The following is a 19221-nucleotide window of genomic DNA, read 5'->3' on the forward strand; positions in this document are numbered from 1 at the left end:
CTAGCTCTACTCTGGATAATGAGGAAATTTGCTGGCCTGACTGGGTCCTTTCATTTTTTTTTCCCACTCATGGGAAAGCTCAAACTTTCATTAGTTTTCATTTCTCATTAAGAGAAAAATCAAAGAGTGAGAATTAAACACCTCCTTATTTATGATCTTACTGAAAATGGGAAGTTGAGAGTCATGGGGCTGGAACTGAAAGAAGGGTCCAACCGAAGAGAGGGAAGCCCTGTGGGACAGCGCGTCAGCACGCAATGGCTTCCCTCCTTCTCTACCCTCTTGAGAACAATAGGGAGCCATCTAATACGTACAGATACTTTGAGTTTCTACATTTAGGACTTAGTGTTGGAAAATCTGGCACCTTCTCTAATATCTCTGAGATAATAAGCTCAAATCACATTGGATTTTCCTCTTTTCAAGCATTGGGCTTGGATATGCACTAACCCTTTTGCCAGCACTCAGTTATATGTCTACCCATAGATGTTACTCCTCAAGTGTAGAGGCTGTGTCCGACTCATCTGCTAATTACCTGCTGTATGTCAGGCACACAGCAGGTGCTGAACAAATGAATGGAGAAGGTTAAGAATGCATGCACACTGAGATCAATGGACTACTCTTAATTTGTATGTGTATGCACACATTTAATAATACCCTGCCTCACTACAAAAAGGAAATAAAAAGAGTATGGTGGTTCCTCAAAAAATTGAGCATAGCATTACCACATGGTCCACCAATTTCAATTAAGTATGTACTTAAAAGAATTGAAAGCAGGGACCTAAACACATACTTGTACACCAATGTTCATAGCAGCATTGTGCACAATAGCCAAAAGGTGGAAACAATCCAAATGCCCAACAACAAATGAATGGATAAACAAAAATGTGGCGTATACATATGGTGGAATATTATTCAGCCTTTAAAAAGAAGGCTGGTCTGCTCCAAGTGGTAAAGATACCTCAAGACAAATGCTGGGCATAGAAACCACAGGGCATAAATCTGCAAAGAAGTAAAAAGCTAACCTTTTCAAACAATATGGCTTCTCTCTCACTTACCAACTTTACATCTCCCTGTATGGCCCCGGAAGATGACTGGTTAGCCAGAGACGGGTAAGATTCCTAAAGGGAGGAACAACCTAAGGCAGGCACAACCTAAGGGGGGCCATCAGGTGAGAAATTGGGGATCAACAGAGGTGAGGCTTAGAACCTTACCCCCCCTGTTTTGAGAGAAATCTTCTGCATCCGTGGATGTTTTATTGCCCTTGTCTAGCTTGGATTAACACATAGTCTACAGGCACACACCTGATCATCTACATTTGCTCTCTTACAACACTAAACTATGTTTTCTACCTTTATCTTGCATCTACCTAGCACTTCAGCATTTTATTAAAAATAAAAATAATAATAATAATAAAGGGAGAAAAGTGGGATCCACATATAAATCAAGTATAAAAATCAAATGAATATTCATATTTGACCTGATTGTTTATAGTTCATAATGCGTGATCAAAACCGAAAGTTTCTGTGATGACTGCCCTTGTACTGTTCACCATGTAAGAACTTATTCACTATGTAGGAATTTGTTCACCATGTAAGAACTTGTTCGTTATGCTTCAGAAGATTGGAGACTGACGAGAGTTAGGCTTGGGGTCGATTAATGATTGTGCATTGAGCATTGACTCCCCTATACAGAATTTTATTGTTGTTAACAACCATTTGATCAATAAATATGAGAGATGCCCTCTCAAAAAAAAAAAAAAGAAGGCTGGTCTGACATATGCTACAAATTGATGTATTTGAAAATATTATGCTAACTGAAATAACCCAAACACAAAAGGTGAATAATGTGTGATTCCACCTATCTGTGGTACCTAGAATAGTTAAATTCATAGAGACAGAAAGTAAAATGTTGTTATCAGAGGCCAGTGGAAGGGAGGGACTAAAGGGGAGTTATTCTTCAATGAGTACAGGGCTTCAGTCTGGGGTGATGGAAACAATGTGTGGGTAGATAGTGGTGATGGTTACGCAACAGTGTGAATGTACTTAATGCCACTAAATTGTACATTCAAAAAGGGTTAAAATGGTGAAGTTTACATATTATACATTTTACCACAATAAAAAAAATAAAGCAATATTCATTTAATATACTAACATTCCTCAGTCAGCCAAGAGAACATCAGTGCTGCCCATACAGCTTGCATCTAGCCGTATGTGAAAAAGAGACAGTCACTGCATGGGCACACGGGGCAAGGGAGCACGGCCAGCATGCCCTTCATGGCTGTGCAATGTGCCTTTTACCAGGTGCATCACTAAGGCCTAAATGAACTAGTAAGTGCTTAACAGAGTGTCTACAATAAAATGAGTATTCAATAAGTACTGCTTTCACATGTAAGAGATACATTTACATGTGGTAACCGGGGTCAGAGAGGATGGTCGTACCTGTCATCACAGGAATTGAAATACATTGGCTCTACAGTCTGGCCCTGCGCAGGTCAGCCAGCCAGGAGGAGTCTTCAGAGGTGCAGGAATGCAAGCAGGCTCCTCAGTGGGACTTTCTAGGGAGACAGGGAGCAGAAAGAATGCCCTTTACCGTTCTTCTCATCCCTCAGCTAGGTCCTTAATCTTTGGGGTAGCTTCTCTCCTTGGTTATAAATATACACCTTTACTCACATCTACTAGAAAATTTACACATTCATGCTTAGGAAATGCTTGAGACCTCTGAATCCAGAGAATTTAGGGTCTAGCAAACAGAAAACCCATAAGAAGAGTTCAAGACCAAGTGATACCCAATAGTGTGATGGTGTGAACAACTTCTAAACTATACAATAATTCTTCCATGATTTCTGTCAGACTCACAGACTGATACTTACCTGAATTTCTCTTAATCTTAATTATTTAGGTGCGTCTTCCCAAAACCTGAAGAGGTTTATAGGAAGGTAAGTGGAATAGGCATATAAGAAGTTGTTTTTCTAAAATTGGGATTCTCTTTTTGAAAAATGAATGAAAATTCTCTTTTGTTACCTTGTCATCACTTATACTGAGGACCAATGCTTGTTGATCACTCTCCAAACATTGGGAGACTCTCATTTCTTGGGCCAGTGAGCACTGGAAGTAATTATCTTAACATATTTTGTTCAAGAAAGATCATAAAAATGCATACAAAGTGGGTCAAACCTTGGTCTAACCCAAGTTTCTGACAAAGACATAAAGGACTATTTCGTATTCCTACTTCATGAACAAGAAAAAAATTTTGTGCTCATTTTGGGTTTAAATCAGAAACAAGGCCCTGGGTGCCCAGAATTTAAAACTTGGGAAACCCTTGATTTTTCTAAGTTGACTATAGGTCCACAGCAGTCAGAATGTCCTGTTAAACTGGACAAAAGTAACCCAGGTGATTCATCTAGGTTTAATGATAACAAATACTGTGAAAAATCCTAAGATGGTAGCCTGTCCCCCTGTGGGAGACTCCAGTCTTTTCAATTCTAGGGATTTATGTAGTCTTTTCCTAATGGGGAAGTGGTTAAAGATTGTATAGAAGAAGGGGGAAATGGAAACAGTGCTATCAGAATGAAAGAAAAACAGCAAACAGTTCCAAGAGGGTGGTTACCCAGATCCCTTCATAGGTTCAGCCTGTGACATTGGGTATAATTATGGCTTCTCAGTTTGTCTAGGAACCAACTGTTGGACTATCCAGCTATTGTCATATATGCCATGATTGGAAATGATGTCTGCAAAGGGTGAGTTACTGAGAAAGAAGGTCTTGAAAATTCTTTTACTCCATTTTCCAACAAAGAGGTTGCCCCCTCTTCTCCACTCCACTCCACTACCGTGACCTGCTGTTGAACTGAAATTCTCTCTTTTAGGAAGCCCAAACACATGTGAGATCAATGGGGCCAACATGAAAGCTAGAAGACCCTTTAAAAAATATCTGATCCATTAACCCTCTGCTCTGCTCTGATTCACAACAAATGGGTGTCTAATGATCAGTTCTGAATTGTATCCAAGAAATATGCTACTGCTAATCAAGAATCCAGGGTTGAGAATCATGACCTTTTAAATAAAATAAGGCAGAATTATGGCTATCCCAAAAGGACAATTTCCAAACTCATATTCTGATAGATATAGTCATGTGGTAGAGACAGCATACACTTGGAGCCTTTGCAAACCCAATGCAAATAATTTACAGCCAGTTGCATTTATGACCACGGCCCATAGTAAGAAAGTAGTTTTGCTTAACTGCTAATATGAGTAGTGATTTCAAATGCTGAATGCCTTAGTTCCTCCACAACATTTTGGAAGGTTTCTCAAAATCTGTATGTACCCTAAGAATATGCTGCATATGAGAATGCCATCTGTCCTGTGATCACGGCCAAAAAGCAAGAAAAGGTGAGATCAGATCTAGAACAACTCCCCAGCAGCCACCCACCCACCATTTTAGGAAACAGAGAAGTAAAGCCAAGAGAGGTTATGTGACTTGCCCGATTAAGATTAAAGGCAGAGCTGGACTCCAGCCCACGTGGAGCTAGAAGCAGGCCATCCCGCTCGCTGCCCAACCTTTGCTCTCCTGTGCTTCACTCACCGAGCTTTCTAAGCCTGCACTAAAAACACAGTTCAATATCACTAACGTGTATTTGCTCTTCTAGACACCTACATGAGAGCCCTAGAACTCCTATGGTAAAGGAGGTGTAGACCTAATCAGTTAAACAAGTTCAGGGCAGGAGATACCCTACAGGGACCCAGAGATATTGACGTGCCAGACTCTATCTCGGTACCCCCTAGGCTGGTTTACTGCTGTCTCCAGAACCTCAAGTCTGCATGGCTACGTGCCATGGACCCAAGTCCCGTTGTCTGTGATGAACCATCCGGAACTCTCCTGTAAATAGCAAACAGCCCCAAACCTTCCATGAGCCAACAGTCACACCACTCTCTATGCCATCTCAGCCCCATATAGCTCAAGGAGGCAAGTATGACTGTCCCCACTTTACAGATGAGGAAACTGAGGTTTGTCAGGTTAAGGAGCTTGCTTGTACTGCTACTGAACTGCAAAGCTAAGAGCCAAACCAGCTTCTCTGACTCGGTCTGGGGCTCTTTCTATAGTCCACCTTTACTGCATTTCCTGTCATTTTTACCCAGTCACTTTTTAAAAAGTATATATGATGTGCCAAATGCTGTGCCAGGCTTTGGGATATAATGGGGAGACCACAATCCCAAGCCTCAAGGAACATATGGAAGGAGAACCATTGAGCTTTAGCTCCTAGCACATCACAAAAAAGAATAAACCTGCAACACATCAGCCAGTGCCCCCCCCCCCACTCACTGCCCCCAACCCCCTGGGCCATGCTCCCCTGAAGGGGAAAGAGGCCACACTCGTTAATACTGAGCAAAGAATGCCTGCAGAAGGAGGCTTGGACTCAGAGAGCCCACATCCCTGAAACTGTACTTTTCCCACTTACCCAGAGGCCTTCCAGCCTGTTCCTGCTTTCCCTTTTCTGAAGAGCCAAAGGGCAGGCAGACATCAGCCAGAGACCCGTGCCAGCCTCTGCCCCCGCTGGGGATGTGGGCAGAGCAGCAGTGAGCACTTGGGTGGAAGAGTGGGGTTGGCAGTGTGGATGTCCCTGCGGCGCTCACTTTGCAATGTCCTGTGGAGGGGTTAGAAAAATACAGACAGATGGCAACTGCACCTCCCCAGCTGCCAGAATGTCAGGCTGGAGCAGATAACCCAAAATGAGCAGTGATTTCACAAAAACCTCAAACCAGCAGTGAGTTGTATAGTAAGTCCATCCTGGAACAAGTTTGGGGATATTCACTTGACTTTTTTTCTTTTCTTTCTTTTTTACAATGATGCTGGCTCTTACTGAAATAACACAGCTGTATGCTGCTTAATTCTCTAAATCCATGTAGACAATAAAATACTTGCTAAATGAATGCAGGTCATGATCGGAAAATAGCTCTTAGCATTCAGAATTCGAGATGAAAGAAAATACAGATGAACCTAGCTTCTTCATTGTATCTCTACTCAATTTGGCCTAAACTAACCCAGCTTTCTTGGGCTTTTCCATCACTGCCATCTAAAGCTTTAGAATGTGAGTGCATGCCTGGAAATGGGGGAAAGGTGAGGGGGCTACACCAGCAGAACCTTGGGTAGCAGGGCAGCAGTGGGAAAAGGGAATGGCCTTCTGAGCCTCAAGTCATATGCCTTTCCCCATCATCCCAACATGACACCCCTGAAAAGAACAAGGACCACCCCACACAGTTGTCTGTGTCTCTCTAGCCCCCAAGCATTTGTTCCTGCAGTGCCAGTGGTCAGATGTCACTTAGGGCTGCTCATCAATGCTGCATTAAGAGGAAACCAGCCATGGTGCTGACAGGTCACAGGCCCCAAGGAGCCTGGACTACCAGCAAACAATCCAATCAAAAGCCAGCAGGGGAAGGAATGCACACAACTGCTGCTGCTCAGGGGAGTTCTCTTTCCCAGCCCCAAGGCATGGGTGGCCAAGGGAATAATCAGGAGCTTCCCAACCGGCCAGGGAACCCGGGATCTCCACGTGTGCAGTAACGTAGGCACAGGGAGTCCCCACCCCACTGCCAGTCTGTGGAGAGATGCCTCATCAGGGCAGTGGGGTGGGATCTCGGGGATGTGATTACAGCTGGCTGGCCTGGAGGAAAGGGCTAACTCAATTACCTGCATGTTTAAAAAACTCAAACGCTAGTTGTGAATGAGGTCTGAGCACTCAGTCATGCCAAGTCTCTGGACTTCAGCTCTGGTTCTGGGAAACATTTCCCACAGAGGCCATGTGTCTTCTTCCTTGAGAGAGGGCACATCTCCCTGGCATCGGCCAGGTGAAATCTGGCTGGAATACCTGCCAGGGTGATGAAATGACCATGGCCAGACCTGCACTCAAGTCAGGAGGCTTAGTTTGCATGATCAGGCACAAGTCCTTAAGACAAGGACAGGCTCTAAGCCACCCAAGGGGAGAGGCTTCATCTGTTCCTGGCCGGCTTTGTGTTCCTGAGGAGCATGAGGGCACAGCAGTGGGCACCAGCTCCTTCTCACTATTCCCCCTGACACTAGCCTCCCATCCCCCACGGCGTTCTCAAATCCCCCGTCTGCAGACTCAGCTTGCCCAGCCCCTCACCTCTCTATCTGAGTGACTGGCGTGAGCTCACCAGCGTGTGAGAAGGGGTACAGGGCACGAGGGTGGGCAGGCAAACCAGGGATGCAAAGTGACCCTGAGATGGGCCCCAGGACACCTGGGTGGAAAGGAGTTAGACATTTTCAGCTCAGCCCATTCAGCCTCTCACCGACAGCAGGGAAAGCCTCTAGATGTTTCCCAAACCACTGAGGTTTTTTGGTCACCAAAATACTAGTACTAAGTCCCCTTAAAAACTACCATAGTAGAAAAAGAGTACATAGATCAAAATAGCATTGAGAATTTTTCAGGGACAAAAAATACCTCTGTGACATCCAGAAGGGGTAATCCACCACCTGTCTCTTAGACCCTTTGACCCTTGCCCGAACTAAGAATTGGTTAACTTTGCTATGAACATGAAAGGATCGAACTGACGACACATATGTATAAATTATGCAGCTGGACACGATGGAACAAAGATGACTGGAGAATGTTTAGCATTTAGCCATTAGCAACACCAAGGCTTCCATTTTGTATCACTGAGTAATTAGCCACTTTGGTTATGTTTGCTTAATTGTGGAATGCCCGTGCATAAGTACAAATTAGCTCAGATTCTTTGTTACCATCAGGGTTGTGTCTTTAACCAAAAAATAATTATTAAATAAGGAGCTTGAGAGACTTTGCTCCATCTTAACTCACCTTGCCTTTATGTCATTGGAGAGCCTTATAGCTCAGTGTAATTGCTTTGTGCAAAAGTGCTATTGTATTAGCAGAGAAAAAAGCAAAAAACAAGAACAAAAATGAGGAGCCAAGGCAAAAGCTCATAGGCAGTGTGTGCCAGTGTCACCAACGACAGAGGACAGGATATGGACACCGGACTTGCTTTGGTTTCCTCCCCACTGTCACACTCCCAACATACAGTGGACACTAACCCTGGTTGTTCTCAGTGGGTTCTCCTTGTCTGAGTAAATCCACAGGACAGCCTGAAGTCCCTTTGCAAACGATCCTTCTAGCACTTCAGGGCATATGCAAGTCAAGCCAAACCCCTACCCAGCCAGACTTCTACCCCTACTAGGTGGACAACCTATGCTCAAATCTTTTTGAGTGCTTTCTACGCAAGTCAGGGAGATTTTTATGCATAAAGTAGTATGAATTTAGCACTCTGTTCCGTATACTGGAGTTTTGAAATATAGGAGATCTATCCTTCCTTCCTCCCTTCCTCTTTCTTTCATTCATTCATTCTTTCTTTTTTTGAAAGTCCCAGCAACCCATTCATTACATAGTATAGAAGCAGGTTTATCGACTCCAACTACCACCCTACCAACTACCCCAAACATCAGACTTACTCCACTTTCCCCTCTGTAAAGGGTCCATGTTGCTTGTCACAAATTAGCCCATGTGATCCTTCCACCCATGGTCAGCCTGTCACCTTCTCGGTAGCAGCAATTTGGAAAGTGATTTTATTTGACTAAGTGAAATAGTTGGAAGGGAAATTACATAAAATTACAATGTTTTCTGCCCCTGCCATTAAAACTGAAGTGAAATCCAGTCCCCCCACCCCCACACTAACAAAGAATAAAAATGATACAAGAATCTGGTTTATTTTTACTATTTCTCAGATTACAAAATAACACCTGTCATGTGTGTAAAGTTAAGATAATACAGGGCTTAGAAAGTGAAAGTTTCTCCATATCACTCCCTACCACCTGCCCCTACCCTGCTCCGAGCTAATCAATTCAGATGGTTTGATTTATTTGCATCCAGATTTTTTCTATGCAAATTGTAATTTATAGGCTGATTAATAATATTCATTGAAATGAAGTAATATTATGCTTACTGCTCTGCAATTTCTTTTCAATCAACAATACTTTTTAGAACTCTTTTTCATGCTAATACATACAGATTACTTCATTCTTAATTTTTTAATATTTTTATATAGAATTCACATGATGTAAAATTAATCATTTTAAAGTGAATAATCCAGTGGCATTTCATAAATTCAGAATGTTGTGCAACCATCATCTATATCATCTTTCCTTTTAATGGTTGTATAACATTCAGCTGCATGGATGTAGTATAATTCACTTACAGTACAGGCTTTTTAGCTTTTTCCAACTTTATGAAATACTTGTATGTACATCTTTGCACATTTGTGGAAATGTTAATACAGGACAACTTCCTGAAAGTGAAATTTCAAGGTCAAAAATTAAACCACCTACATACTTTGGTACATTTTGAAAAATTCCCTCTAAAATTTCCCAGAACTGAGAGCAGCAGTGTCCGTTTAGGAGCTCCCCTGAAAGTGAAAATAGTCAATAACCCTGGGGGCTTGCTTCTTTCTGTCCCCTCTTCCCATGTCACTTATGCCCCAGGCCCAAAAGTGAGTAATGGACTTACTTTTTTGGTTTGGAATATGTATTAAGTTCCCTGGAGCTGCTGTCACAAAGTACCACAAACTGGGTGACTTCCAACAATAAAAATTTATTCTTTCACAGTTCTGGAGGCTGGAAGTCCAAAATGTCCAAGGTGTCAGCAGGACCGTGCTCCCTTGATGAGCCTAGGGAAAAATCCTCCCACTCTTTTCATGTTTCTGATAGCTCTCGGCAATCCTCAGAACTCCTGGGCTTGTGGAAAGATACCTCAATCCCTGCTTCCAGCTTCACTTGGCCTTCTTCTCCAGGTGTGAGTCTGTGTATCCTCTCCTCTTCTTAAACGGACACACATCTTTAGATTTAGGGCCCTTTCTAATCCAATATGACTTCATCTTAACCAAGCTGATTACATTTGCAAAGACCCCATTTCCAAATAAGGTCACATTCTGAAGGACACTACTGAACCCACTGCAGGACCATTAGGTAAATCTGTGATTTTAAGGACTCAAAAATAGAAAACAACTTATTATTCCATTTAGGTTAACAACAGGCAGTTTAAAGCCTAAAGAGTAGATGAAAAATGAAAATCTTAGAGAATTCTATAATCTACTCCCAAGTTAATGAAGGTTAGTATCTTTTTCTTTTTATTTCACTATCATTAATGTACAATTACATGAACAACATTATAGTTACTAGACTCCCCCTACTATCAAGTCTCTACCACATACCCCATTACAGTCACTGTCCATCAACGTAGTAAGATGCTATAGAATCACTACTTGTCTTCTCTGTGTTATACTGCCTTCCCCATGTCCCCCCCCAACATTATACATGCTAATTGTGATGCCCCTATTTTCCCCTTACCCCTCCCTTCCCACCCATCCTCCCCAGTCCCTTTCCCTTTGGTAACTATTAGTCCATTCTTGGGTTCTGTGATTCTGCTGCTGTTTTGTTCCTTCAGTTTTCATTTGTTCTTATACTCCACATATGAGTGAAATCATTTGGTACTTGTCTTTCTCTGCCTGACTTATTTCACTGAGCATAATACCCTCTAGCTCCATCCATGTTGTTGCAAATGGTAGGATTTGTTTTCTTCTTATGGCTGAATAGTATTCCATACTAATATATATACCACATCTCCTTTATCCATTCATCTACTGATGGACACTCAGGTTTTTTCCATTTCTTGGCTATTGTAAATAGTGCAGCGATAAACATAGGGGTGCATCTGTCTTTTTCAAACTGGGCTGCTGCATTCTTAGGGTAAATTCCTAGGAGTGAAATTCCTGGATCAAATGGCATTTCTATTTTTTGAAGGTTAGTATCTTAATTCAATCTTGAAGTGTTCCTGAACGTGTGTACAAAAGTCAGCTGTGTAAACGACAAACAGTAATGTTACCCACTAAATCAAAAAAAGCTTTTGCACCCTATTTATAACTTTCCTTTTAAACATAATGGAAAGAGAGAAAAAGAAAGAAGAAAGAAAAAGGAAGGAAGGAAGAAGGAAGGAAGGAAGGAAGGAAGGGAGGGAGGGAAGGAGGGAGGGAGGATTTAAATGTAACTTTCAATGATGAATGTCTAATGTTATACATTCCTTACTTTTGTTCTTTTCTAAACCAATTGAAAATAAGTCATCCAGCTTAAATTCAATAAATGTCTGAAACTAATAATTTTCTATTTTCAATTCACTTATGATTTCCATTTTAGTCTTAAGTTTCTTTGATTTTAGGCCTATACTATTGTAACCACTTTGGGCACTTTCTCTTCTTGTTTTCACTTTTATTACACAAGAAGAGAAAAATATAACTTGGAAATTCAAATATCCTCCATAGCCCCCAAGCACTACTACACAGAGAAAGGCAGTGATGCCAATTGGAACTGCCTTTGGCAGACACTGTCCAGGGGCATAGCCTGGAATCACAGTCCATCAGGAAATTCATGAAAGTTCAAATTCAGTGTTGTGGATAAATGTAGTGTGGATACATAATGTTACTTTATTTCTCAGTGAAATTCTGTTTTCCTAACTGTGATATGTGTGAAAAGTTTTAAAGGCCAAGTTATAGATCCCAAAGCATCAAACAAATAATAAGCAATACTAGACTCCTTTGAGTCCATTAATTATGTGTATCAGTTAGGATAAGGTGAGGCTCTGCTGCAGCCCCTATAATCTTAATAACATAAAGCAACAAACATTAACTCATTCACACTTTGTTATCCATCAGGGATTACCAAGGGGCTCTTTTCAGTGAAGCAGGTGTTATCCAGAACACTGTCCACACCATGGCAGAGAGAAAGAGCATTCTAGAGGCTCTCATACCACCAAACATGACACATGTCACTTTTGCTTACAATGCATAAGTCAGACCACTGGGCCTACCCTACCACAAGGGAGTCAGGAAGCCAGAAATATTAGCGTCCATAATCACTACAGAGTGTGTGTGTGGGGGGGGGGGGGAGAATCTTGTATTTACATGCATCTACCCTTATTTACTAAGATATTTTCTGCTCTTTTACTGACAGGAAGATTGACCCAGTCTCAGAAATGACCACTCCTGACAAATTGTACTCCAAGGTCATGGAGACTCTGAAGTATCTGAATTCCCACCTGCCAAATGGCAGCCACGTTATTTTGTACGGCTTTCCAGATGGAACCTTTCTCTGGGATAATCTGCACAACAGATATTATCCTCTCGGTATCACTTTGAAGATACTTTTACTCTTTAATAATGTCCGTGTGTACATAGTTAAATATATGTAGTTCCAGTGATAAAAGAATACACCCAAAATGCCACTAAAGTACATAGGTCAGAACTGATGAGGGGAAGGGCCTGGGGTCCAAGGTCTAAAGGTCAGTATCCAAAGGTGAGCCAAAACTAGATACAAAGTCGAAAGGGCAGAAATGTTCAAAGGAGAATTAGGACAAATGAAAAGGTAAGGGTCTCAGTCAGGAAGCTCTTTTAACTGAAGGTGAAATCTACAATTAGCTGCTGAAGCCCAAAAAGCCAGAAGGCCCTGAGTCAAAGGGACTTCTCCAAACCTCAAGAGTGAGTGCCCCCTGGTGGACAGAATTCTAATGAATTTCGTGGACCTTGGCTGGTCAGAATAGCACACCATGACCCTCTGATCCTCCCAGGGGCTTGCTCCCTGCGTCTACACTGGCTTAGAATCCTTGGCTCTGGAATGCTTCAAAGGTCCCCAGAAACTTCTAACAGCATCTCTAGCATTCCAGATGCTTTATAAACATTTATGTAAAAGTGATAGTAATTCACATTAGGAAGGGCTGCCATGTTGATCCTTGAAACAATCCTGTGAGATAGATGCTTTCACTGATTCCATTTTATAGATGGAAAAACTAAGGCTCAGAGAGATGAGGTGGCTTGCCAAGTGTCTCATAGTTTATTGTATATTGTAAGTGGGTGTAGTAGAGATTACTTTCTGTGTTGCAGGGGAGAATGTCCTTTCAAAAAATATTTATTATGTGTCAGGTGCTGTTCTAGGCACTATGTAACCGTTAGTGAACACAACAGTCAAAAACCCCTGCCCACATAGGTTTATATTCCAAGGAGAGAGACTCCAACAAAAGTATGTCAGAGGATGATAATAGAGAAAACTAAGCAAGAAGAAGGTTGCGAGTGCTGACCTTGGTCCTCTCTGCAAAGCTTCTACAAGGAGATGTCTGGGTACCCTCCTCTCAGCCCCATATCAACAGCACCTGTACCAGTCTCCCATTAAAGGGGCTGCCCTTTCCCTGGTATTGCCCAAGCCACCTCCTTAGACCAACCCAAGCCTAAAGTGTGCTGGGGGTCCGAGCAGTTTCTAATGAGTCAGGTGAGCAATTCCAAGGAGGAAGACCTGGAAGTCCTTCTTCAGTGGCCTCCTTAAGGGGTGGGGTCAGATAGCTTTCTTTTGCATATATAACTTCTCTTTGTTCTTCCCACCTCCTACTGTCCTCATCCTGCAGTCCCAGTTTAAGCCAACTCCCCCTATCGCCTCCCTCAGGAAGTTCCACTCCTCCCCACATGAGAAAAGTGCAGGGTCTCTCCAACCAGTTCTCAAAGGGTTCTGTTCCCTTCAGTAGGAGGACGATAGTAATACCCACTTTCCAGGCTCCCCACCAATGAGACTGAAGTCATTTTCCAATTCAGTTACCAAGTTATCCACAGTTGTTATTATTATCCGAGCAAATCACTGTCCAGCCCCACATGAGGAAAGCCTCTTCCTTCTGTTCACACAGCTTTGATCATGCTCTCTAGAAATGATTTCTAAATTATCATTTAGCACAGAGGAGAACTTGACTCATTCTGGGCTGCCGAGGATTCAGGAAGAAAACCATTTGGGCCGAGAATGTCTTTGGACCGTTGGAGATGAAAATCTCTGTTACCCCAAGACGTGTTTTCAGATTCTTAGATTTCTCCCGTGCTAAGAAATGCTTGGGGAAGGGAAGTTGGGGGCATTGATGTGCTTCTAATTTACTCTGTCACACAAATAGGAACTTGACTTTGACTTCTCTGGCTTCAAATTCCATTCTTTTTTCCATGAACCCCAGTTAAATTATGTCCATAAATTCTCTCAGATATGCTACCCAATTCACTTGAGCCAACCACAGTATGCCACAATGGCTGTGTGCAATTTGGAAGGGAGCAAGGGAAGGAGAAAAGGTGATTGAGGGGCTCATCAATCACCTTGGTAATGTTCTAGGCCAGTGGCTCTGATCCAGGAGCAACCTGCCTGCCTCCACTTATTATCACAACTGGAGAGGAGATGCTGCTAGGCAGAATCCAGGGATATTCTTAAATATCCTATAACACAGGGGACAGCCCCCAATAACCAAGAATGTAAATAGTACCAAAGTTGAGAAACCCTACTCTTGGCTTTCCCTTGTCCTCAAATGGCACTTCACAACACAGGGAAGAAGGAAAAGGTGGAACAAGTTTGTTCTATATAAACAACCCTGGTTGTGAAAAAAATCCAATTAGAAAGTTGAAACCATCTAAAATTTGTTTAATATTTTTAAGTTGTTATTCATACCCTAAATTATACCTGCCATCTGGTTGCCATGGGAAATAAATTATATGTTCCTCAGCGAAGCATCGGTGTCTTTCCTAGACAGATCAGGGAGGTAAGTGGGATTTACCCAGCTTCCCCATTCCTACTTTGGAAGGCTCATAATTCACACAAGATGAGCTTCTTGAAAAGCAGGCTACTGCCGTCAGGTCTCTATTCTACTCCAGCTCCAAATCCGAGTTTTGGATCTGGAAAAGACAATGCTACTGGGGAAAATCTTATACAGATTCCTGACAGTGAAATTACCAAGTGCCAGACATGGACCAACAGTGAAGCAGGTTAATGGTAGGCCGGCCTCAGACTTGGTTGCTCTGCCCAGGTCAGGGTAGGCTGCTTAGTCAATAGCCAAACATCCAAGTCTGATTCCCAGCACACTATGCCAAGAGTTGCATAAACATATAAAGGGTTTTTCTATTTATTTCTGTCTTTGAGCTTAGAAACATGATGATGACAATCTCTAGATTGGACTTTGGCCACTCTTGAAGGATTAAGAGGGAGGTCAGGGGGGAGCCCCTGGGTCAGCAATACATTTTCTACTGCCTCAGAGGACACATAGGAATTCAGCTGACCACTCAGCAAAGAAAGAGTTAAATCCACTCCATCAGATCAACAGGTAATGGAGGCCCAGAGCAAGAGTAAGTTCCCCACTTAGTCCTGCCAGAGAGGAGGGAGTGATGAATCTCTCATAGCCTCTCCACCCTTACCTGTGTCTGTGGGTCACTAGGGTCACCACCAGCCAGTGCCTGGCTGCCAAGGGCTCAACAGCCCCACAATTTCTACCAGTAATTATAGTTTCTGGCAAGGATGTATTGTCTTTTTAAGAAATTGCCAGAAAGTAAGTCTCACATTAAATTCTACTTACATAGATCCTTTGAGAAAGGTCAAGCTTGACCAGGGATGAATCCTCTCAGGATTCATGTCTATGAGGAAGACAATCTTTCCATAAATATGTCTGAGATACCCTATTCTGTGCTCAGGGATAAAGATGGCACTAAGACGAAATCCTTGTCCTCAAAGGAGAAAGAAAAGACAATGCTACTGGGGAAAATCTTATACAGATTCCTGACAGTGAATTACCAAGTGCCAATGACATGAGTACAAGCCGTAGGCATTCTGGGAGGTATCCCAAGGTTTAATCATGGTCAAGAAGTCCAGGATTGCTAGCTGCACAAAGGCTTTCCTTGAAGGGCCTCCACCACAAAACATCTACAGCAACTTAATTTTGCCCTATTACTCTTAAACTTGAAACCTAATGTACTTAAAAATACCTTGTAGTATATCCTATATTTTATTATTGGCTGCACTAAGATTGAATACATTCAGATGGCATTTCATGCAGGTGTGGTTGATCTTTTTGGTACTAATTCTTATGGTGACTAAAATTTTTGTTATGGAACCAGCCTTAAATAAATGCCAAAGACTCTGCCCTAAAGAACTTGTTAATGTCCAAGACACAAGCTGCTACCATAGCCAGCCAGTGCAGAACATGCCCTTTAATCTTCAGAGGGAATATATGGCATCACTGGGCCAGTCCCCTGGCTCCCAACCCCTTACACATGTACACACACACTCACACACACACACACACACACACGTGTACAATTTATCAGCCCTGATAATTCCTGGCCACTGTGGGACAGCCCTCCTGACCCTGCCTCGGAATTCTTTACCAGGTTTCTTCCCCAGGTTGGCTTTCTAACAAGGGAGTTACAAAAACCACCTTTTTACAGGTACAAGATAGAGGTAGGATCAGTCTTTACATCAGAGCTCCTCAATATGCAAAAATACCGTGAAAGTAACAGGGTAAAAAGAGTGAATGACCAGCTGACAGTGCCAGTAAGTGGAGAAAAGCCTAAGAACTATGTTCCCTCTTCCCTTTCTTTAAACCATAAGCCTATCACAAGCTCTCCCAACCAACTTTCCACATGACCAGCCCCCATGTCACCCTACCTCTAACAGGCAGAAATACCAGAGAGAAACCAACTAATTATACCTTTCCCATTTACCTGATAGCTATTGCTAATGTGCCCTGTTCAACACACCTACCTACTCACCAAGAATTTCATTATGTCAACCTTGTCCAATTACAGCCAGTATCAAAACAGCAAGGAGATAGAGGGGAACAGGGCGCAGGGATTGGGAGAAAGTCCAAAAGGAGGACATGCCAGTGGTTTCATCCTAAGGTGAGTCAGGGTCTCAGCAGTAGGACAGTAGGAAGAGAGAAGTAAAACAAGGCTATGGCTAGGCCCAACCCCAAAAGAAGAGGCAGCAGAGCTGACCCCAACATTCAGGAGCAGGACAAACTCCAGAGCAATACAGACCTACAAGTGGAGAGTGGGAAGGTTCAGGATGACCCTCTAGTCAAGGAAGAGTTGCCCCCTCCCCCAAACTGAAGAGACTTCAGCCACAGGGCAGGGGATAGAGAGAGAGGACACCACTCAGAGAGAGGGAACTCATCAGGGCCCCAGTCAAGCTACCTAAGATTTATTATGAGACTCTGGTGCCAACAAAAAGACAAGATAGCAGAGGGAAGTCAGCAACTCAGGGGCAGGACTAACAGGGGACAAGAGTCAAGTCATTCAGGCACATGGGAGATTGAACATGGAGTGTACAGGTTGCAAGTGTCAGTCACTGCAGCTGGACTGGGCTGAGCTGGGATTGACATGCACTAAAAGGAGGTAAAGTAAGAAAAAAAAAAGAGGGAAAGGAACTTCAGTGGTAGAAAGCACGATCTTGGAAAAAGATAGGAGCTCAGGGATCCATGTTGAGCCCATAAAATGAAAGCAAAGACAGAAGCCAGCGGCTTGGGATTCATCTAAAATGTGAAGCTGCGGGCACCTTTGGAGAACAGAGAAGGTCTGGTGTGTCACTGTGACTTTAATGGTGATAACAAACCTATGGTTTTCCAGTCTTATAATTCACTCAAGCATACAGGTAGATAATATACATTCCTCTGTGACATGAAAATTGAATCTGTCTTTCAGTCTAACTGATCTGTGGTATAAGTGAAAAAGAAGACTGTGTTCCATCACCTTCAATCTCTCTCTTTTACTCAACTTTAAGTCCTATTATTTCCCTTTATTTTTTCAAGCATGAGAGAGGTGTTAATGGACGAGACATTCACCCCTGAGATTTGGGAGAGCCCAGGTTTTGTATTCCAGCCACAGCATGAAGTTGAGTTGCCTCTAAGGATTGATGTGGTGGAAGGTGGGGAGGGAGGAGAGACATGTGAGAAGAGAAAAGAAATAACCCCACAGGTTCTGGGTCTACAGCTGATGCTTGGAAAGACTCTAGTTGAACTCACATATGGCACTTATCACATTTATTCTTATGTAATTCTTTAACATGCAAAAAAAAATTAGTAAGTGTAGAGCATATCTACTAATTAAGGTTCAAATAAAGCATCTACTGAGCCATGAAGGGATATAACGTGCTGGCCTCCCCCAACCAATGGCCACCCAACCACTTTGGGAGGCCTTCAGTTCTCCAAAATGTAGGACAGTGCATGGTCAGACCTTCAAACACTCAGAATGTCCTGCCAGGTCCTCAGCATGGGATGACTGGGTCAGTCCTGAGTATTTCATTAGACTTGGAAAGGAGCATCTGGTCAACTACCACCTTGAATGCTCCGTGTCCCAAGGGAATATGGAGTTTCATCTTAACGTCAAGAGAAAGCCACTGCTCTGCAAGGTCCTTCGTTAGTGGTGGTCTGGTCCACCTGGTACCCATGTATCCCTATACCTGGGGTCCAGATAAGGTCAGGCCTCTCAGGCCCTGCCCTAGCCCATACCAAGAGTTTGAGATGCGAGTAAGCTCCTTAGGGACCCTCCCCAGCCCTGAGCCTGAATTTTGGAAAGCACAGGCATTCTTCAAAATCAAGGCTGAATTAAAAATCAGGGCAGGCCTCTGGAAGTGCCACCCTTCTGCAAGGACAGCAGGGTCACCGACAAGTGTCCCTACTTGGGTGATATATCCGAGTACATTCAGTACACCAGACTTCTCTGTTTTCCAGGCCAACTAAACAAGGACGTGACCTATGCAAATTTCTACTCCTTCCTGAGCTGTCTCCAGGTGAGTTCACACTGACTTGTCCCAAGGCCTCATTCCCCTTAGAGGAAGCTGTTCCTCTCTGTAATCAAAGTGCTATTTTCCTGCTCTTAGATCAGCCCCTGCCAAAGTTGGATGACTTCTAACAAGACCCTCCGGACTCTCACTACAGAGGTAGAACTATGACAGGCCGTTTGATACCATCTTTGATGATTCTTTCCCTGTGGTTGCTGCAGTGTTTTCACTGGGGATGGGACTTTTTGCAAGGGCAAGGTTCACACACTTCATTCACAGATGGTGAATCAACTTTTTATAAAAGATTTATTGAACTTCTTTACAAAAGAAATATATTTCAATTAAACAAAAAAAAAACCTTGGTGAATGTAGAAAAGCCAAAGAACAATAATAGAAATCACCTCAAATCCCACTCCCCGAAGTTAATATGTATGTCTTTCCAATATCACTTTCATAGATTTTGGGGATTTTGCCTACATAGCATCAGAAAATATATATTGCTTTATGCCTTCCGATGTTTATAAATTATTCCTTCACATCATAATTTTGTAATCATTCTAGAGTATACAGCATATGAATGAAGATGATTTATTTCAT

At 42.7% G+C, this 19221-nt stretch overlaps 1 protein-coding gene across 4 annotated transcripts in view; it reads left to right on the forward strand.

Moving 5' to 3' along the window:
- Window positions 1-19221, forward strand: part of AOAH (acyloxyacyl hydrolase) — a 162845-nt gene that overhangs the window by 129516 nt on the left and 14108 nt on the right. For all 4 annotated transcript variants that reach the window (XM_073238597.1, XM_017661440.3, XM_037027507.2 and 1 more), the window contains 5 exons: window positions 2896-2932; window positions 3659-3733; window positions 12019-12191; window positions 18575-18633; window positions 18724-18783. In XM_073238597.1, coding sequence (XP_073094698.1) covers window positions 2896-2932; window positions 3659-3733; window positions 12019-12191; window positions 18575-18633; window positions 18724-18783 — 404 coding nt within the window. The remainder of the gene's footprint in view (window positions 1-2895; window positions 2933-3658; window positions 3734-12018; window positions 12192-18574; window positions 18634-18723; window positions 18784-19221) is intronic.

The sequence above is a fragment of the Manis javanica genome, chromosome 6, assembly GCF_040802235.1.
Source record: "Manis javanica isolate MJ-LG chromosome 6, MJ_LKY, whole genome shotgun sequence".
NCBI lineage: Eukaryota > Metazoa > Chordata > Mammalia > Pholidota > Manidae > Manis > Manis javanica.